We start from the raw sequence: 22,093 nt of genomic DNA on the forward strand, positions 1-22,093 counted from the left end.
TTTCAGCAAGCGAAGGGCTGAGCCCTCAGGACCGGTGATGTATAATTTCAAATGTCCTCTGTTATCTGGCCAGATCATTAATGTCAATATGAAACATCCAACTATTAAAGCATTTTAACATTCCCTGGAAATTAAATGCAGCAAACTCAGATGGAAAAATCAATTAATGGCTTATTAGTGTGCTCTGTATTTTGGTATTGACAACTGAGCTGTACACATTAGCTACTCTTGTGATGCTGCTTTTGATATGTCTGCGCAAGAACGAGTTCGCTTGTGTGGCTTTTTTGAACAGCTCGTTGTCTAGAAAATGTGGTAGTTGCTCTGGTTTTCATGGGAAAATGTACAGTGTTTATTATCAGTTCTGCTAGTGTTCCTCTATTGAGTGTATCCTGACTCAAAAAAATAACATTATTGGTGTTCACAGTTCAGCCTGACTCAAAAAATAACATTCTTTGTGTTCACAGCTCTCTCTCTTTCTCTGCATCTGTTTCTTACAATATTGTGATCAGAAAACAGGAGTGAACATCTGATTTCTTCTCAGCAAACACAGTGTAATTTTTAAAGAATTGTAAAATGTTGGGAGCTTAGCTAAGTGTCTGTAAACAGGAGCTAGTCAGCGTAGCTGCATTGGTAGGAGTTAGGGCTACGTGACATACAGCGTTGCTGGGAGCGGTGTTGGCTGCACCTGTTTAGAATCTGGGTTGTTTCTTTCAGAACTTTCAGCTCTGTGCTAAATGCAAGTTCTTGGAGACTCGTTTTTAAAAAAATCCCACCAGATTCTCTTCTAATTAAATATTTGCAGTAGTGGTTTATTTTTTTGCTCACTTTCTGTGCCAATGCAGTTCAGGGGAAGTGGGGCTACTGGAGCCACGCAGCCATCTCCATCTAGCAGGAAAATGGTACTTTTCATTTAAAGCAGTCTGGAATCCAGATAGCATTATAGTCTACTTTCAGCTTTTCCCTTTAGGTTTTTATGAAGGATGGATGGTTCAAACATTTGGGTGTGTTAATGAAATATATAGTCACGTGGAAAGTGCAAATTTAAATCCAGGAGGGTTTCTAACGGTCACTCTCAAATTTTTTAATGATCACTTTGTGTCAAAAGAAACACACATCAGCTTTACTGAACCACTGGCTGTGGTGAAGGGCTCAATGGCTAAATGCTTATTGCTGTCATTACATTACAAATGTTGCTTTCCAAAAAATGATCTGACTTTGCAGTGGTGGGGCTCTCTCACTTACAGCCTTTGTCCTTTCCTGAATCTTTTTTTCCCAATAGCCCAATGCCAAAATGAAAATTAAAACACACTTTCATTCAAAAGGAAAAGGTGTTCTGGTTTATGAAATATAAATAAAGGCTTTGGGGGAGAAAAAAGCAGGAGCATTTACTGTTTAAATGGGAGATGGCTTCTAACTAGTGATTAAAGGGAGAGATTTTAGTGTCACTTTTAACTCTGTCTAGAATACAGTAGGTGGGAACAATTAAAAAGCCACAAGAACTCTGAAATAAGGGCTGTTTGTGCATTCACAGTTCTTATAAACTGGAGAGGATGAAAGAGGCTTTTTTCTCATTGTCACTTGTTTCTATGTCTGCTGGTATTATGCTGGTGTATATGGCAAAGGCAGACTTTTTTAAAATGCATGCATGCGGATTAGGGTCAAGCCCTGTGTATCAGTAATGCAGTAAGCCTCGTCCATAGCACTGCAGTGAGAGAGCCTACCAACAGCAGCGAGATGCTTTAATTGAGACATGCTGTCAAAGTGACAAACACATTTGCATACAGTCTATTTATTTTCGTTGGAAAGGTCTGCAGTCTGCTGTTGGTTGAACATTCTTAATCAGCTCGCTGTAAGTGAGCCGGCAGCTAGCTGTCCTATGCTAGGTGCTTCTCTTCATTACATGACAGATTAGCTAAAGGGGGATGGGCTAGCAAGCCAGCAGCAACCTTTAATTTAACTCATTATCTCTCACCCTATAGTGAGGTAGTTTCTAGCTTTTCTAGATGCAGTTACGTATTTGCAGTTGTTAGGCTACAAAAAATACCAGTGAAATGTCTCGGAGCATCTTTGGATGTACAGCACCTCAGCTGATGGCTCCCAAAAATTTAGCAGCAATTATCTGACTGACATTCCGTGGTGCTGCAGCTCGTCTGGGCAAGTGGTTACCAGGCACTGTTTGAGAGGGGTTTATTATGGAATTGTTTTAACAGCAGATTCTGTAATACTAAGACACTGTGGGAAAGCTCTCCTTGGTGGTGACAGGATGGATTTTAGCCAGATGGCCCTGGGCAATGCAAAGGAGATTTAAACCAAGTGTTCATAATAAGAATAGAGAGGCCCAAGGTGGAGGGGCATGGCCACGGCTTTTCCCCGTTTGACTTTGTGTGTGTTTTGGTTTACTCAGGGTGCACCTTTAATATTGACCCTCACATCAACCCAATGGAAGGGACTGTCATCACAGACTGAGGCAATGCAGGCAGCAAAGGTTTAGTGAGTGGGGAGAAGAGGGAACAATTGTCAAGCCAAGAGAAAGAGTCATATGAGTAGTGTGTGGTACTGAGTAGTGCTCTCTGTTTTGGGGAAAAGGAAGGTTAATTATAGTAGAAGATACAATGCTACAGAGAACATCCTTTGTGGATGTCTTACTATTACATGCTTCCCTCTGGCTTTTTGTCTTAAAACCTGACCAAAACTTACTTAAAACATTAGAACACAGGCTGCATATTCAACATCCACTGCCAGAGCCATCCTTGAGATCCCTTCCAGTGGTGCCGGACAGGGCAGGCACAGGACAGCTGATACAGGTGATGTGGGACTTTTGCTTCCATACATACTGTCCCACTTTTTTGGGGTAAAATGCACATGTTTATCTTAGTCAACTTCTATCTATTTGGAGAATAAACTGCACTGTGACATTGTGGTTGTTTTGGACACATTCCTTGTCCAAGCAAGCAGCTGTTAGGGGCTGCTTCGATAGGACCCACAGCTTGAAGCACTGAAGTCTGTTGCAGTACTGGCTGTGTTTGGTTTCACTTGTGGTTTTAGTGGGGTGGAGGATGTTTGGTTGTGTCTGTGTACTGCAGCCAGGAGAAGTGCTGTATGATTTTGAGGTTCTTCAGACTTTGCTTAGATGAGCAAACACATTGACAGGTCCCTTTAAGTACTGCAGTTGTGTTCATACAGGTCTAATAGTACCTGTACCATTGTGCAGGTGTCACCATTGTGGGTAGCACATGGGCAAACAGAGCACTTAATGCTTGGCAGAGCTGCAGCCCTCTTCTTGGGGAGTAAAGGAAGCACTTTATTTTACAAAAATAGACTTGTTTTAACACATCTTTTTCCTGAGGGAGCTTCAGCTTCTGTGCACGCTGCTTCCCACCTCTCTGCCCCTACTCAAGCCTTCGTGCTCTTCCTCTGCAGCGTTGCACTGACTGCTTCTCGGCCTCCTCCTTCATGCAGCATCGTTATTGTGCCCACTTTCACCATCAGTCTGAGAGGTGCTGTAAGCACGAGAGGGGGTGAGCCTAAAGTCTTCAAAAACAAACCTATACACAGTCAGTAGCACAACTGATCTAGTACAATTAAAACAGTAAATAATAAGCTGCCGGAGAGATCATTTGTTGGGAAACAGTATCATTTCATTAGAAGCAGGTTATACTGGCAGTTCTGTTCAGCTCTCTAATTGTTTCTGTTGTAATTAGAGTGTCTTTTGTCAGCTTAGGTATGTTTATGTTTCTGTGCTTGTTTTTATTTACCTGCAAATAGTCTGTTCCATTCCATTTATGTACCAAAAGCTAAAGCTTAAGAAAATACTGAAGACTTTTTCAAGTATGTCTTTACTTAAGAGATCCAATCATGTTCCATCCTTGACGCAAACTAGAGAGAGTTATTGATCTGGAGGTAATGTAAACAACTAAGAAACAAATGGAAAATACTCTCATGTACTAAAGCAGCTTGTCTGACTGGGAAAGGACTTGTCCAGGTTCTCTTCCCAACTCATTCTTACTGCTAATCAAGTTTCTCAGGCTGTAAAAGGAAAATTGCCATCTTATTTGCTGTTTTGCTTGCTGTAAATGTACATGTTCCCCATTCATGATCTGCACTTAAACACGCAGAACAGACAACTCTGCTCTGTAGGGCAGGTTCCTTCTTCAGGAAGATTAAACAGCATTAAGAGGTCAGGGGGAAGATGGGGAGAAAACCAGCCAGCTACATTCCAGAAATGCAAAACTGGATCACTGAGGCCAGAGGCAGCAGAGAGAGGGATTATCTCCAGGGTAAAAGAGATGAAGTAGGGAAGGGAGGAAGGCTCCTTTGCCAGACCCTGTGACTCCCTTCACACCCAGGTGCACTGGAACAATAGCAGATTCCCCTGGATCACAGCAGGCATTGTGTGGCACTGAGGTAGAAACCAAAGGGGAAAGGGGAAAACAAGTTCATTTTCTAATATTCATGCAGCTGTATGCTATGGTTGCAAAAGCAGCCTCCTGTTCTTGCCACTCTGAACTGTTCTGACAACAGAGATACCTTCATTAAGAAAATGAACTTCCATTCCACTCTTCCCACTGATGAGCAGGATGGAATTTCCTCCCTCTCGCCATTTGATTCTTTATGGATTTAGCAAAAGTATAAGCCTAGATCTTTACAATTATTTTGTCTTCAGAAAGCCAATTTTCTACCCTCATTTCTCTGACTGTTCCTTTCAGAACAGAATTCCCTGTTGCTCAGTGTAAGTCACCTTGTGAGAGGCAAATGCCTTGGTCTGGAAGCACTTGTCCATCCAATGTCTTCTTGAGACTACTCATGTGTCCCATCAGGTTCTTAGGGAGGGGCATAAAAATAATGTCAGTGGACAAGAAATAATTCATTTGATGGAAATTCTGCCTTGTGATGTGCAAGATGTGCAGAAATGGCAGTCCATGAGGTAGGAGTTATCTAGCTGTAAGGCTTGCACTCTTGTCATGCGTGTAAATATTTGACAAGGGAGACCTGGCGCTCTCTTTAGGAAGATGTACCCCACCTGCAGAGCATGCCCAAAGGTTACTGCCTCTCACACACTCACTTGCCAGTATTTTCTAATGAGCAACCAGACAGCTGTGTCTTCTTCAGCTCCTGCAGCAATGTAGTATGTATGTATGTAGGAATTCATGCTTTGCAGTAAGATTATGTGGCTCCAGTCCTGCATCCAGCAGGTGTGTTCATCCATGAAAAAGCACATTCTGGACTGTGGCCTTTAGTGCTTTCCAGCTGTCATGGTATTTCAGGCACTTCTTAAACAGGGGTGTTCAGAATAAATTTACTGCCCCAGGTACCTGCAAGTCAGATGCCATAATGCTTCAATGTGTGAAGAAAATGCTGCAGCTGAGCCAACCTCCAAGACTCTGTGTCAGGGAATAGCATCTGTAACATGTCTGCAGAATGTCCTTGTTAGTCCTGTTATATTAAGAAACCCATACATACCTTGTGGAGAGTGTCCTGGTCCATCACTGCTGCCATGTGGAAGAAGAATCGTGCTTTATAAATAATGCATACATACAAAATAAATTCATCAGTACATGCAAGGCTAACCAAATCACCTAGGCTGACAACCTGAGAGAAGCTCAGAGGCTCTTATGGATGACTGACTTAGTCTATCAATGTAGATCAGCATCCAGAAGCTTCTTATGTATTACTTATGAAGTTGATACGTGCAGTTAGGCCAGAACTGTCTGAATTGACCTCTGGGCCCCTGGATTAAACTAGAAGATTAAAGGGAGAGAGTATGTGAAACATATGATTCTTCTAACTGCTAACCCCACTGTGATTGCTTGTTTGGCCAGGCACCGGGGCTGTGTGTGTGTGTGTGTGGAGTATCCCCCCAATTATGCAGACTTCCTCAGTGAGTGATGGAGCTGAGTGAAGCAGAGTTGTTGCTGTTTATAGAGCTCCTTGAATGAGACCCAACTCTTCTTTTTCTTTCCTTCTATACTAGTATTCTGCTTGCTAGTGAGGAATAGCTGGTAAAAGATAACAAGGGATATGTCCATTTTCCAGCATTTTAAATCATATGGGTTGCATAATCTCCTTGATTTGAATTCCAGTATCAGGCCCACAGAAAGCCTGGTGTAAAGCTGACAAAATGGGCAGTTAGAGCAGAAAACACACCCCAAGTAGTGTGGCTTTTCCCTGTGTATTTAATATTGTATTGCTGGATTTTTCAGTGTTTTAAATGAAAAATATATGTAGTTAGTTCCATGTTGACAATGTCCTTGAGGATTTGACAGTGAGATTTTCCAGCAGTTGCTCTTCGTTAGAATCCTGGTGGTGTTTAATAAGGCAGCCAAACTGCTGGCACCTCCGCTTCTTGTTTGTTCTCCGAGGGCTCGGGGCTGCTGCAGTAAGCACATCGACCAGGGCTGATCATTACAAGGGCGTACGCCACCATGAATAAAAATGTCACACGTTTTCCCATCTCACAGCGGTACAAAATGTCAGTCCTGTCAAACAGACATTGCAGGTAGCAGCGAGCAGTCAGTACAAATTGGGAAGCCGAATATTCCCCCAGCTTTCTGATATTCTTCATCTGAAGCAGAAGAAAAACAGTTGTTAACCTATTAGCTGTGATTTTTAAACTCTGCTGAGATAGTGGATGGATAGACTTTAACACAGGGGGATAAATATATTCCTGGGGTCTGGGATTTTTTGCAACATGTCTCTCCATCCATGTATGTTGAGAAACAGATAGATTGAAAACAAGCCACTGCAGAATGGATCTGATTTTGGTAGAAGTCCTTTGGAATTTTGAACATCAACTCAATGAGATCCTCTCTCAAATTCTTCCCTGTTTTATCTGTGTGAATAGTTCTGGAAAAGCTCTCCTTGCTGTGTGCTGTAATCCACAGAGGGCAAGGCTCAATGAGTCAAGGGACTTTTTCTTTCATGGTCCTTTCATCATGCAGTAGCATAACAGCCAATTGGGATTTCATTCTCCTTCTGCACAAATGCAAGGTGTGCTGCTCTCAGGCTAAGGCACATTATGCAAGGTAGAGTCCACAGGGTATGTTATTTTCTGAGTGTTAGACAAGCCTTAGTACCGTGAGTGTATCTGTGTATCCACTGAATTATCCATCTAGGATTGAGGCTTGGATATTGTCAGTGTGGGATGTTGCTGTTACTGCAGGGTCCAGAAAAAATCTAATGCAAAAGATCAGGTGCAAAGGAGGTGACAATACCAAAGAAATAATAGAAAATGGCACTGAGTTCCCCATGGTTACCTTAAAGGACAAGGAGAGCAGGTACAATGGGCTGCAGTGGTCTGTGGAAAAGTGACTATCTCATATTTACTTGGAAGTCCATTTTAACTTGACAAGATATACGTGATGTGATGTCATGCTTCTGCTTTCATCCTTGGTTTCAGGAGACATCTACATCTGCTTAGTACCATGCAGGTCCTGGATGTGAAGTAAACTCTGGCATCTTGGACAAAATATTCAATGTTGTTTGAAGTTATCTATTCCAGGATCTTTTGCACAGAATGACATTAACAGGGAGGCTTTATCAGCACTGCTAACTGAGGGTAAGTGTCAGTGCTCTGTGTCTAGATGCTCCATAGAAAGATATTTTTTACCCTTGACTGGGAAGGACAGAGTTTGTCTCAGCCAGGAGAGAGAGGAAGCAAAGACAGACTTTCAGAAAATCCCTTTCTTCCCCCTTACTAAAGAGTGAGTTTCCCCACAGTGGCTTTGGAACAGACCTGTGCATCTTTGGCAGCATCCCCCAACACCAGGTGTGACTCATACACCTCAAATAAAGATCCTTATTCAGGATTAGGGAAAAGAGGAGATCATTTCTTTCTCTTACTGCCTACTTCTCTGTTATGTAATGGAAGTTTACTGGCTAGAAAGGTAAGGAGATGGTCCTTGTTTGTCTCGTTAAACTAATCAGAATGCTTAATTGTGGCATTCTCTGTCCCTCTCACAGGTTTTTGACACAGCAATAGCCTTTGCTGCATTTTTTGCCATGTTCACTCCACCTTCCCAGTCTACAAATAGGACTTGAAGAATGAGGCATCCCTTAAAACAGGGAGATTATTTTTATCATAGGACCCAGCAGATTTCTGTTGAAGTATTTCAGAGTGTAAATTAAAAATATGCTGTAAAGCATACACTGTTCTTGTCATCCCAGTTTGTGAGCTGTACATATGGGAGTATGTAAAAAGTAGTGTGTGCTGTGCAGGGATCTGCATGGATAATAAAACAGCTGCCTCATAGATTCCATCTGCTTTCTGTACTGAATCTTTTTAGGTACCATACATTTTTCAGTGTTGTTGGTTTCTCCCTTCAGTTTGTTTTGGGGTTTTTTATTGAGTGTTCTGTTGAGGTCCAGCATATTCTTCCAAAGTCAGCACTTCAGGTCTTCTGCAGCACGATGTGTTTGAGCGTGGGTACGTCTGGGACAGTGCATCTTTCTCCCATGGCTGATTGTCTTTAAAACATACTGGATGTTTTTAAGACAATCCTGAAGGAAATAAGATATTAAAGTAGAAAAGCTTTGCTTTAGAAATTATTAGAGACACCTCTCACTACTGATTGAGAAACAGTTATTTCTCTATGTACTGACAAGCTAGTTTGCATCTAGCTCTGTTCCCATCGTGCATTTTTTCTAGTTGCACTTGTTGCAGCACATGAAGCAGCACCTCTGATTTATTGACAAAGTACATATGTTGGATGCCACCTAAAAAAACTCCACCTCAACAGACATCCTCAATTAGTTTGAGATAATATTCTGCTCGTGAGCTGTTACCTTGCAGACCAAAAATGATCTTTATGTGATGTTTTCCCTAGTGTAAAAATCCTAAATAGCTGCATTGTGAGAATTCCTGGGACATATAACAGCTACTTTGAGATGTGGGGTCTGTAATTTTTAAACAGGACTTTTACAGTGTAAAACTGAATGTAAGGTTTTTCTTCCTCCAGCTCTCATAGCTTAAAATCACTTGTCTGATAATTAGTAAAACGGTGCCAGATCTGCAGGCATAAAATTGGCTTTCTGCAAATATTCTGTCTTGTTGCTTTGGAAGTATTTAGAACATGACAATTAAGAAAGTATCTAGAGTAAAAAGGTACACTGGTAAACAGCTATTGGTAAGAAAGTGCTAATTCACACATTTCTTCTCTTCATAGGAAAAAAATGTATCTCCATTTAGGAACATACCTAGCATAGCAATTTAGCAGCTTTTAGCAGTGTAGCCGTGTGCTGTTTGTATGCATTCGTCCTACAGCACAGGTAATTAAGCTGATATTCCAACACAGCTTCCCCTACTGACCTTTTAGAAACAGAGTGTCTTGCTGCATTAACAAATTAACTTCAAACCCGTGGCTTTTCCAGTAAATATGGTCTTCATATAGTTGGAATATACTTGCTGATCCCATTCTGGTGACAGATATTAACGTCAACATTGAAAATGAAGCTTTGGTGAGGGGCAAATAACTGTTACCTGCTGGTGGACCTCCCCGTCAGTTACTCCTCACTGCCCTGGACCTATTCATTTCTGTGCTTCACAGCACTGCTTCCAGCCATTCCATTTCCCCATCCATATTTAATGGAGAGAACACACTGCTGTGAAGATCTAGCTTTATCTTATCATTCTATTCAGATCTCTTTAGGGTTCAGAAATGTAATACCTGGTGCAATACATACAGGACCTCAAAACGTAGCACTTCAGTGGGTAAGAGTAATTTGAGATTTGGGTTGGACTGTGTTGTAACAAGGACTGAGGTCACAGTTCTCAGAGGTAGCATAATACTTAAAAGTCCAAGAGCCACAAAAGTTTCTACACCTGTAATCTTTTCCCAAAGCAGCATTTGTGTGTGTCTGTTGTGGAAACACATAGCATTATTTTTGCATCAGAGAGGAAAGTTTATCATGTGCAATATCTAAATCTCAGGTGGAAAAAATAGTCCAGTGAAAGGATAAGGATATTAAAGCATTGCATTTAAAAGCACTGCCATTGGTTCAGCAGTGCTGGTGCTGTGTTGGTCTTGCAGTGTTTCCTCAAAAAATATCCTGGCTTTTGCTGTAGAAAGGTAGAACTGATTCCCAGATCAAAGATGACATTGCTAGCCATGGCTTTAGGAAAACACTTCCATTTCCCCCCTACTTGAAAATTTTCTAATGTAGAAATGGTCACAATTTCCAGGTAAGTAAAAGAGAAAACCAGAGGGATATGTGTCCATATGTCCATATATATGATTCCGTGATTCTGTGTATGTGCAGGAGGCATGAAACATTGAAAAAACAAATGAATAATAATTGCATCTTTTTTCTGCTTCATCACAGACTTTGCCCAAGTTGCTAGGTAGGAAGAGACTGTCTTTTAAGTGACTAGAGAAGTGCACATTTCAGGTTTTTTCAGCTGTTCTATTCCATAATGCTTCTGAAACATAATGGAAAATAAGCATGCTGTGTCACGTAACACAAGTTACATATAGTTTAAGATTGTGCTCTCAGCCTGAGCAGATAAGATGGGAGGATACACAGCAGCAAACTCAGCTTCTGTGACTCAATAAGGTACAGAAGAGAAATAGTTCAGTAGGGCCAATGGCAGACACCTCAGCTTCCCACCCTGTCATTTCTCTCTCTTTATTTTTATCCTTCTTTTATGGAAAATACAGAGGGGACTTATCACAGGGAGTAATTCTGGCCTCAGTTCTCCATCCCAAGTGTCCTCCCAAAAAGCTGAGCCAAGGACATGTGTGCAGTCTGGCACTCCATTGACAACACAAGTAAGGGAAAATGAACCTGTGGATGCAAAAGTATCATTTAATGGGAAAATTGAAAGAACAATCTGAAGAGATGCAAGAAGAGAATGAAAACAGTGTGAGAAAGGGTAGGCTGGAGTTGTACTGTTACACAGTGTGAGGGTACTTGGGAGAGAATGTCTGTTGATCTAAAGGCTGCCACTAAGAAGGGAAGAGCTGCTGAGCCATGAGTCTGGAATCTTTGTTTTGAGAAATAAAATGTTCTGCATAAGTTTTCTTTTTCTGTCTGAAAAAGTGGGGAGCTGACTCCCACTGCCAGTTCTGCTGCTTCCCTGTCCCCTGGCCTGGGGACACTGGTGCAGTGCATGGAGCTGTCCTCCAGAGCCATTCCTATGTGCTCCTCCCTGAGGACTCTGCTTCTCTCTAGGTGCTGATACACGTACACAGGCTGCCACAGGAGGGATCTGGTGATCTTGTTCTTGGTATCGAATTGTACTTCAGGGTGGTTTTATTTAGAATCTTGTTAATTGTCAGTGGATTCCTTGTTGAACAGACTATACCTCGAGGTGCCATCTGTGTGAGGAGAGTCATGCTGCTGGCTCAGTCAACAGCAACTGGGTTGGAATGGCTCCAGAGCTGTTACAAAGCAATGAGCTGGCCAATTGCTGACTTAAAAAACGAGACACCAAAACAGGCATCTTAATACACGGTTCTGGCTTCCTCAGAACTGCTGGTGATGGAGCTTTCTTTACAGTGATGGTACACATCCTTGCTTTAAATGGATGCATTTAAACTGTCCAGCACAGTGTCTGGGCATGTGCTCATCTTTAGATGTATGAAAAGTTTTGTCAGCTTGGGTTTTTTCCATGTTCTTGGTTTGAGGCCTTTTCCTCACAAGCACCAACACCACTCGTCAGACTTTGGTGAAGGGTTTTTTGAATGTCCTGCTTTGTGGGATTCTTTCAATTCCATAAGTGTTGTCTGGAGCCCTTGGACCTAGAGGTCTGAGAATCCACCTTGAGTGCCTCTGTTGTCTCAGTGAGTTTTGGATGATGTGTCTGGAGTGCTGCTGGTGCTGGCTCTGGTTCAGGATCAGCCAGGTTAAGCCCCCACGTGCAGATGCCTTTCCTGCCGTGGCACTCCTCAGGCCGTTGCGTTTGTCACTGTTAAAAAGGTAACTAGATTGGTTTTGTGAGGTGAGTATGAAGTTCAGGGAAATCATGTGTTGTCATCCACTCACGCTGCTTTTGCCACCATCAGAGATGTTTTCATGTAGGTGACTTTAATTTAGTTTCCACTTTGATGCAGCAGCAAAGACTCCGTCCGCCTCGGCCTCCGCCTCCCAAGATCCAGCGCTCATCCAGGCCCGTGAGTAGCTGGGAGCTCTGTGTCACTGCCACAGCTTAACACTGCCTGAAGTTCGCTCTCGGTAGCATTTACTAAACCTCGGTAGTTTGGATTGTGAAACTTTGCAAACAAGCCATGTGTGAATTCTGCTCCTAAACTCCCTTCTTCTCTGCCACGGCACAGCCCTGGGACCTGCATTTGTTCTGCTTTTCTCTGGCGAGCCCTGCAGCTTTCAGTCAGTTCTGCAGGTAACTGATGCTGCTCTTGCAACGTTTGTTTGTACTTTTGCGGTGGTTTCTTAAACAAAAAGTCTTGCTAGGCTGGCAGAAGTTTTTAGCCAGTGAGCTTTTGAAGACTTGCACTAAACTCAAGTACGAAAGGAAGCAGAAGTCTGATGAGAAAGTATTTGTTCTCTGCAAACTGTGTCTAAATTAGTTTGGGACGCTTGATTTTTCTGCATGGAAAGAGGAGTGAAAGCACATGAAGAAAGCAAAGTCTGTGTTGGGGCGGTAGAACCTTAGTGCTACATTATGGATGATGTACAGATGTACTTTATGTTCCTTTAAAATGCAAGCTGGGACTCTGTGCAATTACACAGGATAAAAAATGTAGGCACAGCAGGTTGGCCAGAGGAAGTGGCTCTTCCAGAGAAGAACTGCACAGAAATTGCTCTCAATGCAATACCTGTACTGTCTTAGGCAGGGATGCCCTGGCTCAGTAGTTTTTCATTCAGAACGCTAACCGTAGGGCAATTGTTCTGTAGTAACTGTGCCAGATGGCTTTAAAGCTGGAGACTCTGCTGGGTCTGCACCAGTCATCCTTTTAGTGTTTGGTTGTTAGTAGCACAGGAAGGCAGGATGTGTTTACAAAGGGGTTGTGTCTTGCAACAGCCTCCAAGATACGTATTTCTTTTCAGGACTTTGGCTCTGTGAATATAATTCCCCCACAAGACAGATACTCCTTGCTTCCTTGTACATCCATGTATGTGCATAGAGAGAGATGCAAGTTTTCAAATCTAATCTTGCTAAAACTTGTTAAAAATACGTCTGGAATGAGCAGGCAACTGGTTAACAAGTGCACTTGGGTGTGTGTTCACTTTTGGTCTTTGGTGCATGCTCCTGTGTTACATTTCAATAGCATGTGTTTCTTTTCCTCCCTCTCTTTAACTCTGGGTGTTTAGCTTAACAGAGGCATTTTTGTGGATTCCTGCTCTGAAGATTTCTGTTTTCTGTATTTAAAAGGTAGCACTGACTATACTTTTGTGTGTTCTCTTAAATGTAATTGATGTGGGAGACCCTCCCAAATATGTTACCCGAGGAACAAACCTTCCATGGTGCTGGGGGGTTCCCCCAGTGCTCCACAGCCCTCTCGGTTTGTGTTTGGCAGGTGTTTGAGGGCACCTGCAACTCCTCTGTACAAAAACTGCTGAACAGTATTGTTCAGATTGAGTAATTTATTACATCAAAGTCTTGCTAAGGCTGTTTAATCTCCCAGCTGTAGTGCATTAATAGTCCTCACTATAATGTGTTTGTGTCAACTGTCTTTGCTCCCAACGTGATTGATAAAAAGGTTGGCAATGTAATAATAAAAGCTCCTGTTGCATTCATCTGGCTGTGTCAGTAAGTGGAACAGAAATGCTTCATTCATCAAGAGGAAATTCAAGATAAATGTAAATTATTATAATCATTCCCAAAAATATGCTTGTACTAAATATACATAAATGTGTTGTTGTTCAGAACTGTTATTTGCCTTTTAATAGTTGAAACACATTTTTATATGCGTAAATAATAATTTGTGCAGGCTGCTTTTCCCCTCTCTTCGTCTTGGCATGTATTACAGAGGTGGGTATCACAAGTAATTTCTCTTGGCCTTTTACAGCAAGCATGGAAAGAGGAGACCAGGTCCCTCTGCTCTTCCTGTCAAGTGTATGTAATAGCAGAATTCCTGAGAAATACTTAGGATGTGTCTGTTGCGAGGAGCAATCTGTGGGCTCTGGTCCTTGCAGTGTGAGTCATTGCTGGTAACTACAAAAACACAGACCAAAGAAAGGTTAAGGAAGCAGATATGTTATTTACATTCTGCTGTTTTGGAAATGAGTTGTATTAAGGAAGAGAGAGGGTTGTTGCTTATAATTAATAGAGATCCATTTGGATTCAGAGTAGCTGTTTGGAAATTTCATTCCATTAGAAAAAGTTAAACTCCAATAATGGTGCACAAAGTTGATGGGGCCAGTAGTAAGCACATCTAACCCTTCTGGATGTTTGCTTTTATTCTTTTGGCTGTGCATACAAGTAATTGGATATCTTTCATATTTTGCATTTGATAAGCATTTAACTTTGCCTGTTTGGCTACATAAGGCTCAAAATCCAGCAAGGAATTGGCTTGATCCCTGGCTTTTCCCTGCAGTCTCCCATGAACAATGCTCCAAATCCTACTTAGTATGTCACCCTGCACTTTACTAGTCTCGTGGCCCCCCAGAGCCATCCAAAACTCTCATCACCGTCACTCCCCCAGGGTACCACCCAAAAGGTGAAAGTGTTCCCAGCATGATGACAAGCCAGCTTTACACATCATCTTCCAGCTCAGATTTAATTAAACAGGTTTCTTTCTTCCTCTCTTTTTTCTCTTTCCCCTTCTCACTCTTTTCTCCCCCTGGTTCCTCTTGCTTCTCTCCCCCCTCTCTTGCACACACTTGCTCTCTCTTGCTCTCTCTCCCTCTGTTTTATCAACCCTAATGAAGCAGTATTCTTCATCGATCCTGCTGATTGCCAGCCCATTCCTTTTGTTTGTTGGCACCGAGCCATTCAGCCGCACTCTGACAGCTCAGCTCGTCTAATTAGCTCTGTTGTTCTTTTCCCCATGTTTCACCACGTTGCAAGTTCAGTTGAAGTTGCCACAAACTTAATCCTTCCATTCCTGCCATAAATTCACATTCTTAAGCCATCTTTATTGTAGAGAGGAGCAGTGTTGTGAGGGGACTGATCTTCAGGACCTTAGCATCTGACCTTTTTATAAGCCCTTTCTCCTAAGAAACAGTGGCAATACATCTCTGGATTTCTTCATCATATCTGCTGTGTGCCATTTCCTTTGAAATGAAAATTCAGTCCAATAATGCTGCTGCTGCCTTCTGCATACTGTTGTGTAGTGCAGAAACACCACTCACGAGTCGGCGCCTTTATCCTGGCAAGAAAGTTTGAGGCTAATGTCCCTGGGCTAAAAACTATAAAGCCCAGTCCCACCCTCCCCCCAGTTCTATAAAGAAAAAAACAAACCTCCCCCAAAAATTTGCTGAGGAAGGGGAAAATCTGCATCTGCCTGATGATTGCAAACAAATGCACTAGTTATCCAAGCAGCCCTGAGGTTAGTAGGCCTTTAACAGCTTCCTTTATCTTGTGGCCATTAAGGGAGCACAAGCTCCAGCAGGTCACAAGTTGAGTTGTATTTGTAACTTTATTTGAGGGCTTTGGGGGTTTGTGTTGAGACCAGCATTCAGCTCAGCCCACAAATCACACTCTGTTTCAGGTGAGGTGAGGGCTGTCTTAACAAAACATGGAAAGGTTGTTTGTACAGCCTGGCCCTGATACTGCAAATGTTCTTTCCCACCTTTGACTCAAAGGGATAGTTCACCAACAGGATTGCTCACTGGTAGAGCTGGGCACATGCACAAACTTTGCCTATATCGTGATCACGAGTGCTTATTCCTGTCCTTGAAGTGGAGCTTGTTTCCTTGTTGGATTAATTAAAGTAAATTAAGCCTGATTTCTGAGCACTGGAAGGTGGTGGTTGTATTGGCAGCAACATCATCTTCACATAAAAGCTTGGGATTTATTACAGACAACAAAAGATAAAGTAACGTAACATTAGGGGTGATGGTGCTACCATGTCTGGGAAGGGCTTCTGCTCAGCTGCTGAAAGGAAACTCATTCCTAATGAAGAGCCAGCTCTATTTTTCACGTTAAGATATTTATTCTAAGTACAAATCCTTCAGTGCTCCCGTGCACCAAAGTCTTCAGCTGAGACGCTGAGTTCCTATAAACAAGAGGACAAAAGGATCGTGGTGTCAGAGCTGAACTCCACTTTCCACGAGTGGAAACAAGCCCGACGTGCAGCCTCACACGGCGGGTTCCAGTTTTACTCTGTCAACTGACTGCAAGGGGAAGCTCACATTTAGGGAATGTGACATTCAGCCTGTACCAAACAGGACAGTGGAACAAATATCCATGGCTTTGCTAACAGCCAGTGACAGGGATATGTATTTCAGTTGCTATTCAAAAACTTGTGGAGTTTTTTGTCCTTAAGTTGTGTGTCCCTGGAGTTTATATTCACACGTTGTACTCGTTTGGACATTTACATACAGCCCTAATGTTACACAGTGAAACATGTAAAAGCCATTCTGAACAGAAGGTACCTGTAAGATTATGGTGGTTGTGTATGTTTTGTTATTTGTGTCTGCCTGAGGTATTTGATGGAATGTCTGTGTGTGTGTAACAGGTTCGCCCACCGAGACCTCATGTTGTCAAGAGACCCAAGAGCAATATCGGTGTGGAAGGACGAAGGACGTCAGTTTCTAGTCCAGAACAGTGAGTACTTTGCTGCTCCACTTCTCTGGAGTTGCATCAACGAGCTCTGTGTTCAGAACTGGAACTAGCCACAGGAGAAGCTAAAAATTACTACAGCTCAAAGTAATTTATACAAACAGAAAATGTGGGGTTTAATTTTTGGAACGTGTTAGAGAAAGTGTGAAAAAGCAAGAGGCTGGGTTTGCTTATTGGCAAGTCCTGGTTTGCCAAGTTAGATGTGATTTACTCAGGCTGTTCAGTGGGAGCTCTCAGGTTTTGGAGGTTGGTTGATGTCTCTGTCGCTTTGTTTGGAACTGTGCTTTAAATGGAATTGTTAGTCACATCCCTGCAGTGTTCTGGCCAGGCTGTACCTGGAAGACACAGAATTGTTTGGTTTATAGTGATGGCAAGAAGGGTTGTGTCTTTTGCCTGTTAGGAGTCCTGTTAGCAGAGGTCTGTAAGGACCTGTGTGGTGAAGGCTTGCAGAGCTTGACTGCCTTGCTAGCAAATTTATTATGTTTTTAGATTTGGCCATGAATTAAGCAGTGGTGAGGTTCCAAGTGGTACTGCTGCAGCCTGCTGCTCCTGTATAAAATGTGTTGGTTTCCAGCCTCTCTCCTGTCCGTACATTCTGGTACCTGGGAGACAGTTTTCAGACAGTTTCACAAATGTCAGGTATTAAAGAACTTACTGCAAAGAAGACAGTTCTGTGTAGTGTTGCTGATACTCTTGATGTGTTGCCACAGTTAACAACAGGCCATCAAGTGAGAACCTCAAAAGAGAATGGGAATATTGAACCTTAACACCAGAGCCCAACCACCACCACTGTGTGTGACACACATCTGTAGGCTGTGTCAGTAAGCGTTTTGGATTTCAGATTATTTGGGTTGTGAGTGTAGCTACTTCTCAGAAGTACAAAAGATTCAACAGCACCAAGTTGTGATTGGATGCAGAGACAGGCTGACACCAGCTGCACTTCTTACAGGTCCCAGTGAGCAGTTTGTCTCCCCTTAGTTCAGAATTTGGAGTTCAGGTTCTGTGTATTTTGCTTGGGACATTTTGTCTTGGAAGGTCTTGTGAAAAGTACAGCTAGAGTGGGGACAGGCTTGCTTGGCTCTCCAGAGGAAACCACTGAGCTGTGAGGTAAGAACAGCAAGCAAGAGAGCTGGGATGCATTTTCCAGGTCATGTGGCAAGATTAAAGTGGCATTCCCTCCCGGGAAGCACCTTTGGTGCTGTCCTTCAGCAGCAAACAGCAGCATTGTCCAGGTGTCCATTGTGGCAGTGCAGCCTCAGCATGGAAAGTCACACTGGGACTGCTCCCAGACTACAAGTAAAAGAGTCAGGGGCTGCAGGATGGTTGCACTGATTTCAACTGTTGCAGGTTTCCTTGTACTTCATCTCTACCAGGAGCACAAAGTCGTTGCATGTATCACTTCACATTACTGGTTTACAGCCAGCATGTGGAGGCTTTATTGTCAGTCAGCAAAGTGCTTCAGCTGATGCCTGGGATTACAGGATATTTCTTGTACCTGAAGATACTAAATCCCATGAAAAGACAAATGGTTTCTTTAACCACACCGTTCCCCACATGTACCAGTTCCCTGGCACCACTCACGAGGGGAAAAGAGCTGGAGGTTGGGCCCCCTCCAGCCCCCCAAAGTGAAATGTGTGGATAGTTTCCACACAGCAGCTGTAGGCTGGGGAGATGGTAGGATGGGTAGATGGTAGGCTGGATGGGGAGATGGTAGGATGGCTGGGTGGCTGCAGGAGGGTCTCTGTCGGTGCCGGGGTTCGTGGTGCGCTGCCGTGGGGCTCGGCTGCCCTCTCGTGGAGCTCCCGGCAGGTCCTGCCGAGGCCGTGCGGCCGCTGCCCTGCCCCCTGCGCCCACGCTGGCGGGGAAAGGGGGTCCCTAGTATTCCACATGGCTCCCGCAGGAGGGGAGGGATCACTGAGGCCACCTAAGCACGAGGGGCGGCTCAGGTGAAGGATTGGGCGTTTGACATCCATCGCGGTGTGGCTCACTGCTCGCCAGGGCTCTCAGCTCAGTGTCAGAACAGAGTAAATGTACATATGAGTGATAACCAGAAAGCTTATATCGATGCCAATAATCTGTTGAACTACAGCTGTTATTTCAGTTGGGTTTAGTTTGTGGCTGTTTATTTTAGTGAGTCTGTACCGTTCAGGTGCTTTCACAGAGTAAACTGCAAAAGCGTTTTGGTGAAAGCAATGGACAGCAATGCATGAAAAGCACTGGAGATGCCTTGTGACTGCAGACTGCCTCATTTTTCTTCATGAACATTTTGCTGATAGATTTCTCTGTCTTTTAAATGTGGAAGAAACCCAGGTGATGTTGCTAATACCACAGACACTTGCTCTGTGGTACCAGTTGTGGTCTCTTCCTGATGTTTCACAGCTCAGTTTCAGCAGTTCACATGCAGCATCACAGCAGGATCTGATGGTTTGCATTCTTTCCCATCATCAGCTTCAGGTGGCAAAACAAGCTTTGGCATAACTACTTTCAACTAGCTAATTGTAGAATATTGCACTCAACTACATCTCCTGTAAGGTGCTTTAATCAAAGAAGTTGAGAAGAAGTTTTCTCTCTCCTGGGTGACACTTGAACAAATGCAAACACCACAATGTCTGTTTTAGATCATGTTACTTGACAGCATTGCAGTATCCTTGATGCAGACCAGAGGAGCAGCACTGAGAGGGTCCCTGCAGTAAACCCAACTGTACCAAAACATTTATTAGCTTCATTGCAGTTGTTCCAGAACTAACTACTGGCCAGGTGCTTTTTCCAGGTCCTCGTGTGGGATGTGATTGTGGGCAGGAGCTCCTGTTCTATGGGAAGTTTCTTTCTGTGTTTAAAACTTAACACTGACTTTTTGATCTGGAATGACCACACCAGGGCTTGAGAGGCCTTTCCCAGCAGATCTGACTCATCAGCTCAGACTGTGACTTTTGCATCATCCCAAGGCAGGATCCCCAGGGCAGTGTGGCACTGCCCAAAGCTGGCACCCAGTGAACTCCCTGCTCAGGGCAGCCTCATTTCCACTGGGAATGTTGCACGTCACCCCCGAGAGGCTGAACCGCCGTGTCGGCATCCTCCTGGCTGTTACACTTATTAGTGCATTTCTTAGCATATTAGGAAGCTTGTGTCTTTGGTTCCATGAATTAATGAAAGGAAAACCCTGGTTTTGTAGGTATATGTGATGGTTTTCTAATCAGTCTGCAGTTCAAACACAGGAGGGTGGGAGCAGTGTCTTGAATCTTGGGTGCTCTTTGCTAATGTCTGTTGTTAAACCCTCATATCTAGGAGACCTGGTGGCAGAACTGTTGTTTCACCCCTCAGAATGTCCAGTGAGGATTTTCTCTGTTGCAATGGAAGGAGGTTTATTACAATTCTCTTAATAATTCAAGGTTTACGATTCTTTAAAATGTGTCATTAAATCTAGAATGTGGAATTTTTTAAACATCTTTTTAGTTTAGCTTTTAGCAGGAAGAATTGGTAGATGGGAGCTCAGACAGTGCTGGATTACCACCTGGGGCCATCCCAGGCACATGGGACATGCCTTCTTAAACACAAATTAGTTGTTCACAGGAAGAAGATGTTGCATTTTTCACAGATAGGCAGTTTTTTCAGAGCTCTCTTTTACACCACAGCGAGATTTCCTATTAAATGTAGAACAGGCTTGCAGAGTGCTGCAGGATCTGTCTTCCCTAAGTACCAACTCGCTGGCTGCCAGGGCATGCAGAGCAGGAGGAAATTAAAATAGGAAATCAGAGGGTCAGGCTCACAATTAACATCATGTCAAAAGGCTCTTGGGCTGGCTAAACCCCTGTCAGTGCTGCAGCAGTTCATTATGGCTTTCCAGAAGTCGGGTAGGACTTGGCAGAGAAGCTATAATGGCTTTGCCTTCCATCCTATGAATGAGAATGGGCTGCAGTGCAGAGGTGGGTCACTGTGCTGGATTTGGGATGAAGGCAGCGTGAGGGCTGTGCTGAATGACCCAGGCACAGAAACTCCAGTTGCAACCAGGCCCTCGGAGCTCTGCCACACAGTTTGTGTATGGTAAAGGTTTTCCATGGCATCACTGAAAGAAAGGATCCCTACTTAGGAAGAGAATGCAGGCAGCAGGTAGCTGTATGCACAGGGATGGCTCAGTCAGGGAGAATCCTGTGGGCTACAGTGGGAGAGACTCGCTGCCTGTTCTTTGGTTCCTCTGCCTCGGTAGAACTGTTGTGGAGGGAAGCAGATGCAATGAGGGTGATACCAAGAACACAGAGGCCTAGCAAAGGGATAGCAAATGGGAAAGAAACATACAGAGAGCGGTGGGTTTGTTTCAGGCCTTGCCAAACAAGAGCCACAGCACCAGGCAGGCAGGGCTGCCCTTTGGGAGCCTCACGCCTCCCTGCTCCCCCACCTTCCCACTGTGTTGTGCTCTCTGCTTTGGAGCAAACCCACAGAGTGCACTCAGCTTGCCTTTGGAAAGGGATGTGGATATGGGAGCTGCAGGGGAAAGGGGTGACTAGATCCTCAGTGCTGAGTAACAGGACTTGTGCTCGTAATTCTGTGGTTGTTTTAATTGTCAGTACCCGCTGTGCTGCTGTTTGTTGGGCTGGGGATATTTGCTCCTGTGATCAGTCACAAAGTGACACTTGGAAAATCAAATAGATGGTTTAGTATTTTGGTTAGCTCACACTGGGGTGTGCTGAGTGTTCAGCAAATGCAGGGAGGAATCCCAGTGATAGGGCCTGTTCTTTGTTCAGATTGAATAGTTACTGGGTGATCCCCTCAGTCCCAGGTCTCCTATTTCATACTGGCAAGGAAAAGCTCATGCATCCAAATCCCTCAATCTCTTCACTTTACTAAGAGAGACAAATTCTGAGTTCCCTGGAGCTGCTCTGTAGCTATTTGGGTTTGTTAAAATAATTATTGATTTGAAAAAAACCCTCCCTTAAATTTGGGGAGCCCTTCTTAGGAGAAAAATGACAACGAGTCCAGACTCCCCCTTTGTACCGTCATCTCAGCCATCAGGAAAAAGCAACACAGTTCATAAAATGCACACATTTGGTTTCCTCATAACCAAAATATCTTTAAAAATCATTACAGAATTCTCCTTATTAAGCCCTGTCCCCTGCACTCCCATTCCCCCTCTCTCTCTCTCTCTCTCTCTCTCTCTCTCTGTGTATTTTTTCTATCTCAAGTACATTTAGGTGTCAATTAAATTTGAAATATCTACATTTGTCAGCATTTCATTTTTGGCCAGTGTGATGTGCTGCTGATTTGTCCATGCATCCTGACACATGAAAAAAGCTCCTGAGATGCAGATCTTCCTCATTAAGCAGCAGCCCATGCTCTGGCAGTGGCGGAGCCATGGAGCGCATCCCCGGCTTTCCTGCGCCGCGCTGCTGACATGAGATTTAAAAAGGAACAGCCACG

General features: G+C 43.6%; 1 protein-coding gene across 5 annotated transcripts in view; it reads left to right on the forward strand.

Moving 5' to 3' along the window:
* DENND1A (DENN domain containing 1A) overlaps positions 1–22,093 on the forward strand; it is a 177,557-nt gene that overhangs the window by 147,615 nt on the left and 7,849 nt on the right. For 2 of the 5 annotated variants that reach the window (XM_062011582.1, XM_062011587.1), the window contains exons 20-21: positions 12,048–12,107; positions 16,578–16,666. In XM_062011582.1, coding sequence (XP_061867566.1) covers positions 12,048–12,107; positions 16,578–16,666 — 149 coding nt within the window. The remainder of the gene's footprint in view (positions 1–12,047; positions 12,108–16,577; positions 16,667–22,093) is intronic. The other 3 variants (XM_062011585.1, XM_062011586.1, XM_062011584.1) reach the window with 2 other exon arrangements.

Source organism: Colius striatus, chromosome 19, assembly GCF_028858725.1.
Source record: "Colius striatus isolate bColStr4 chromosome 19, bColStr4.1.hap1, whole genome shotgun sequence".
In the NCBI taxonomy this organism is placed as follows: Eukaryota; Metazoa; Chordata; class Aves; order Coliiformes; family Coliidae; genus Colius; species Colius striatus.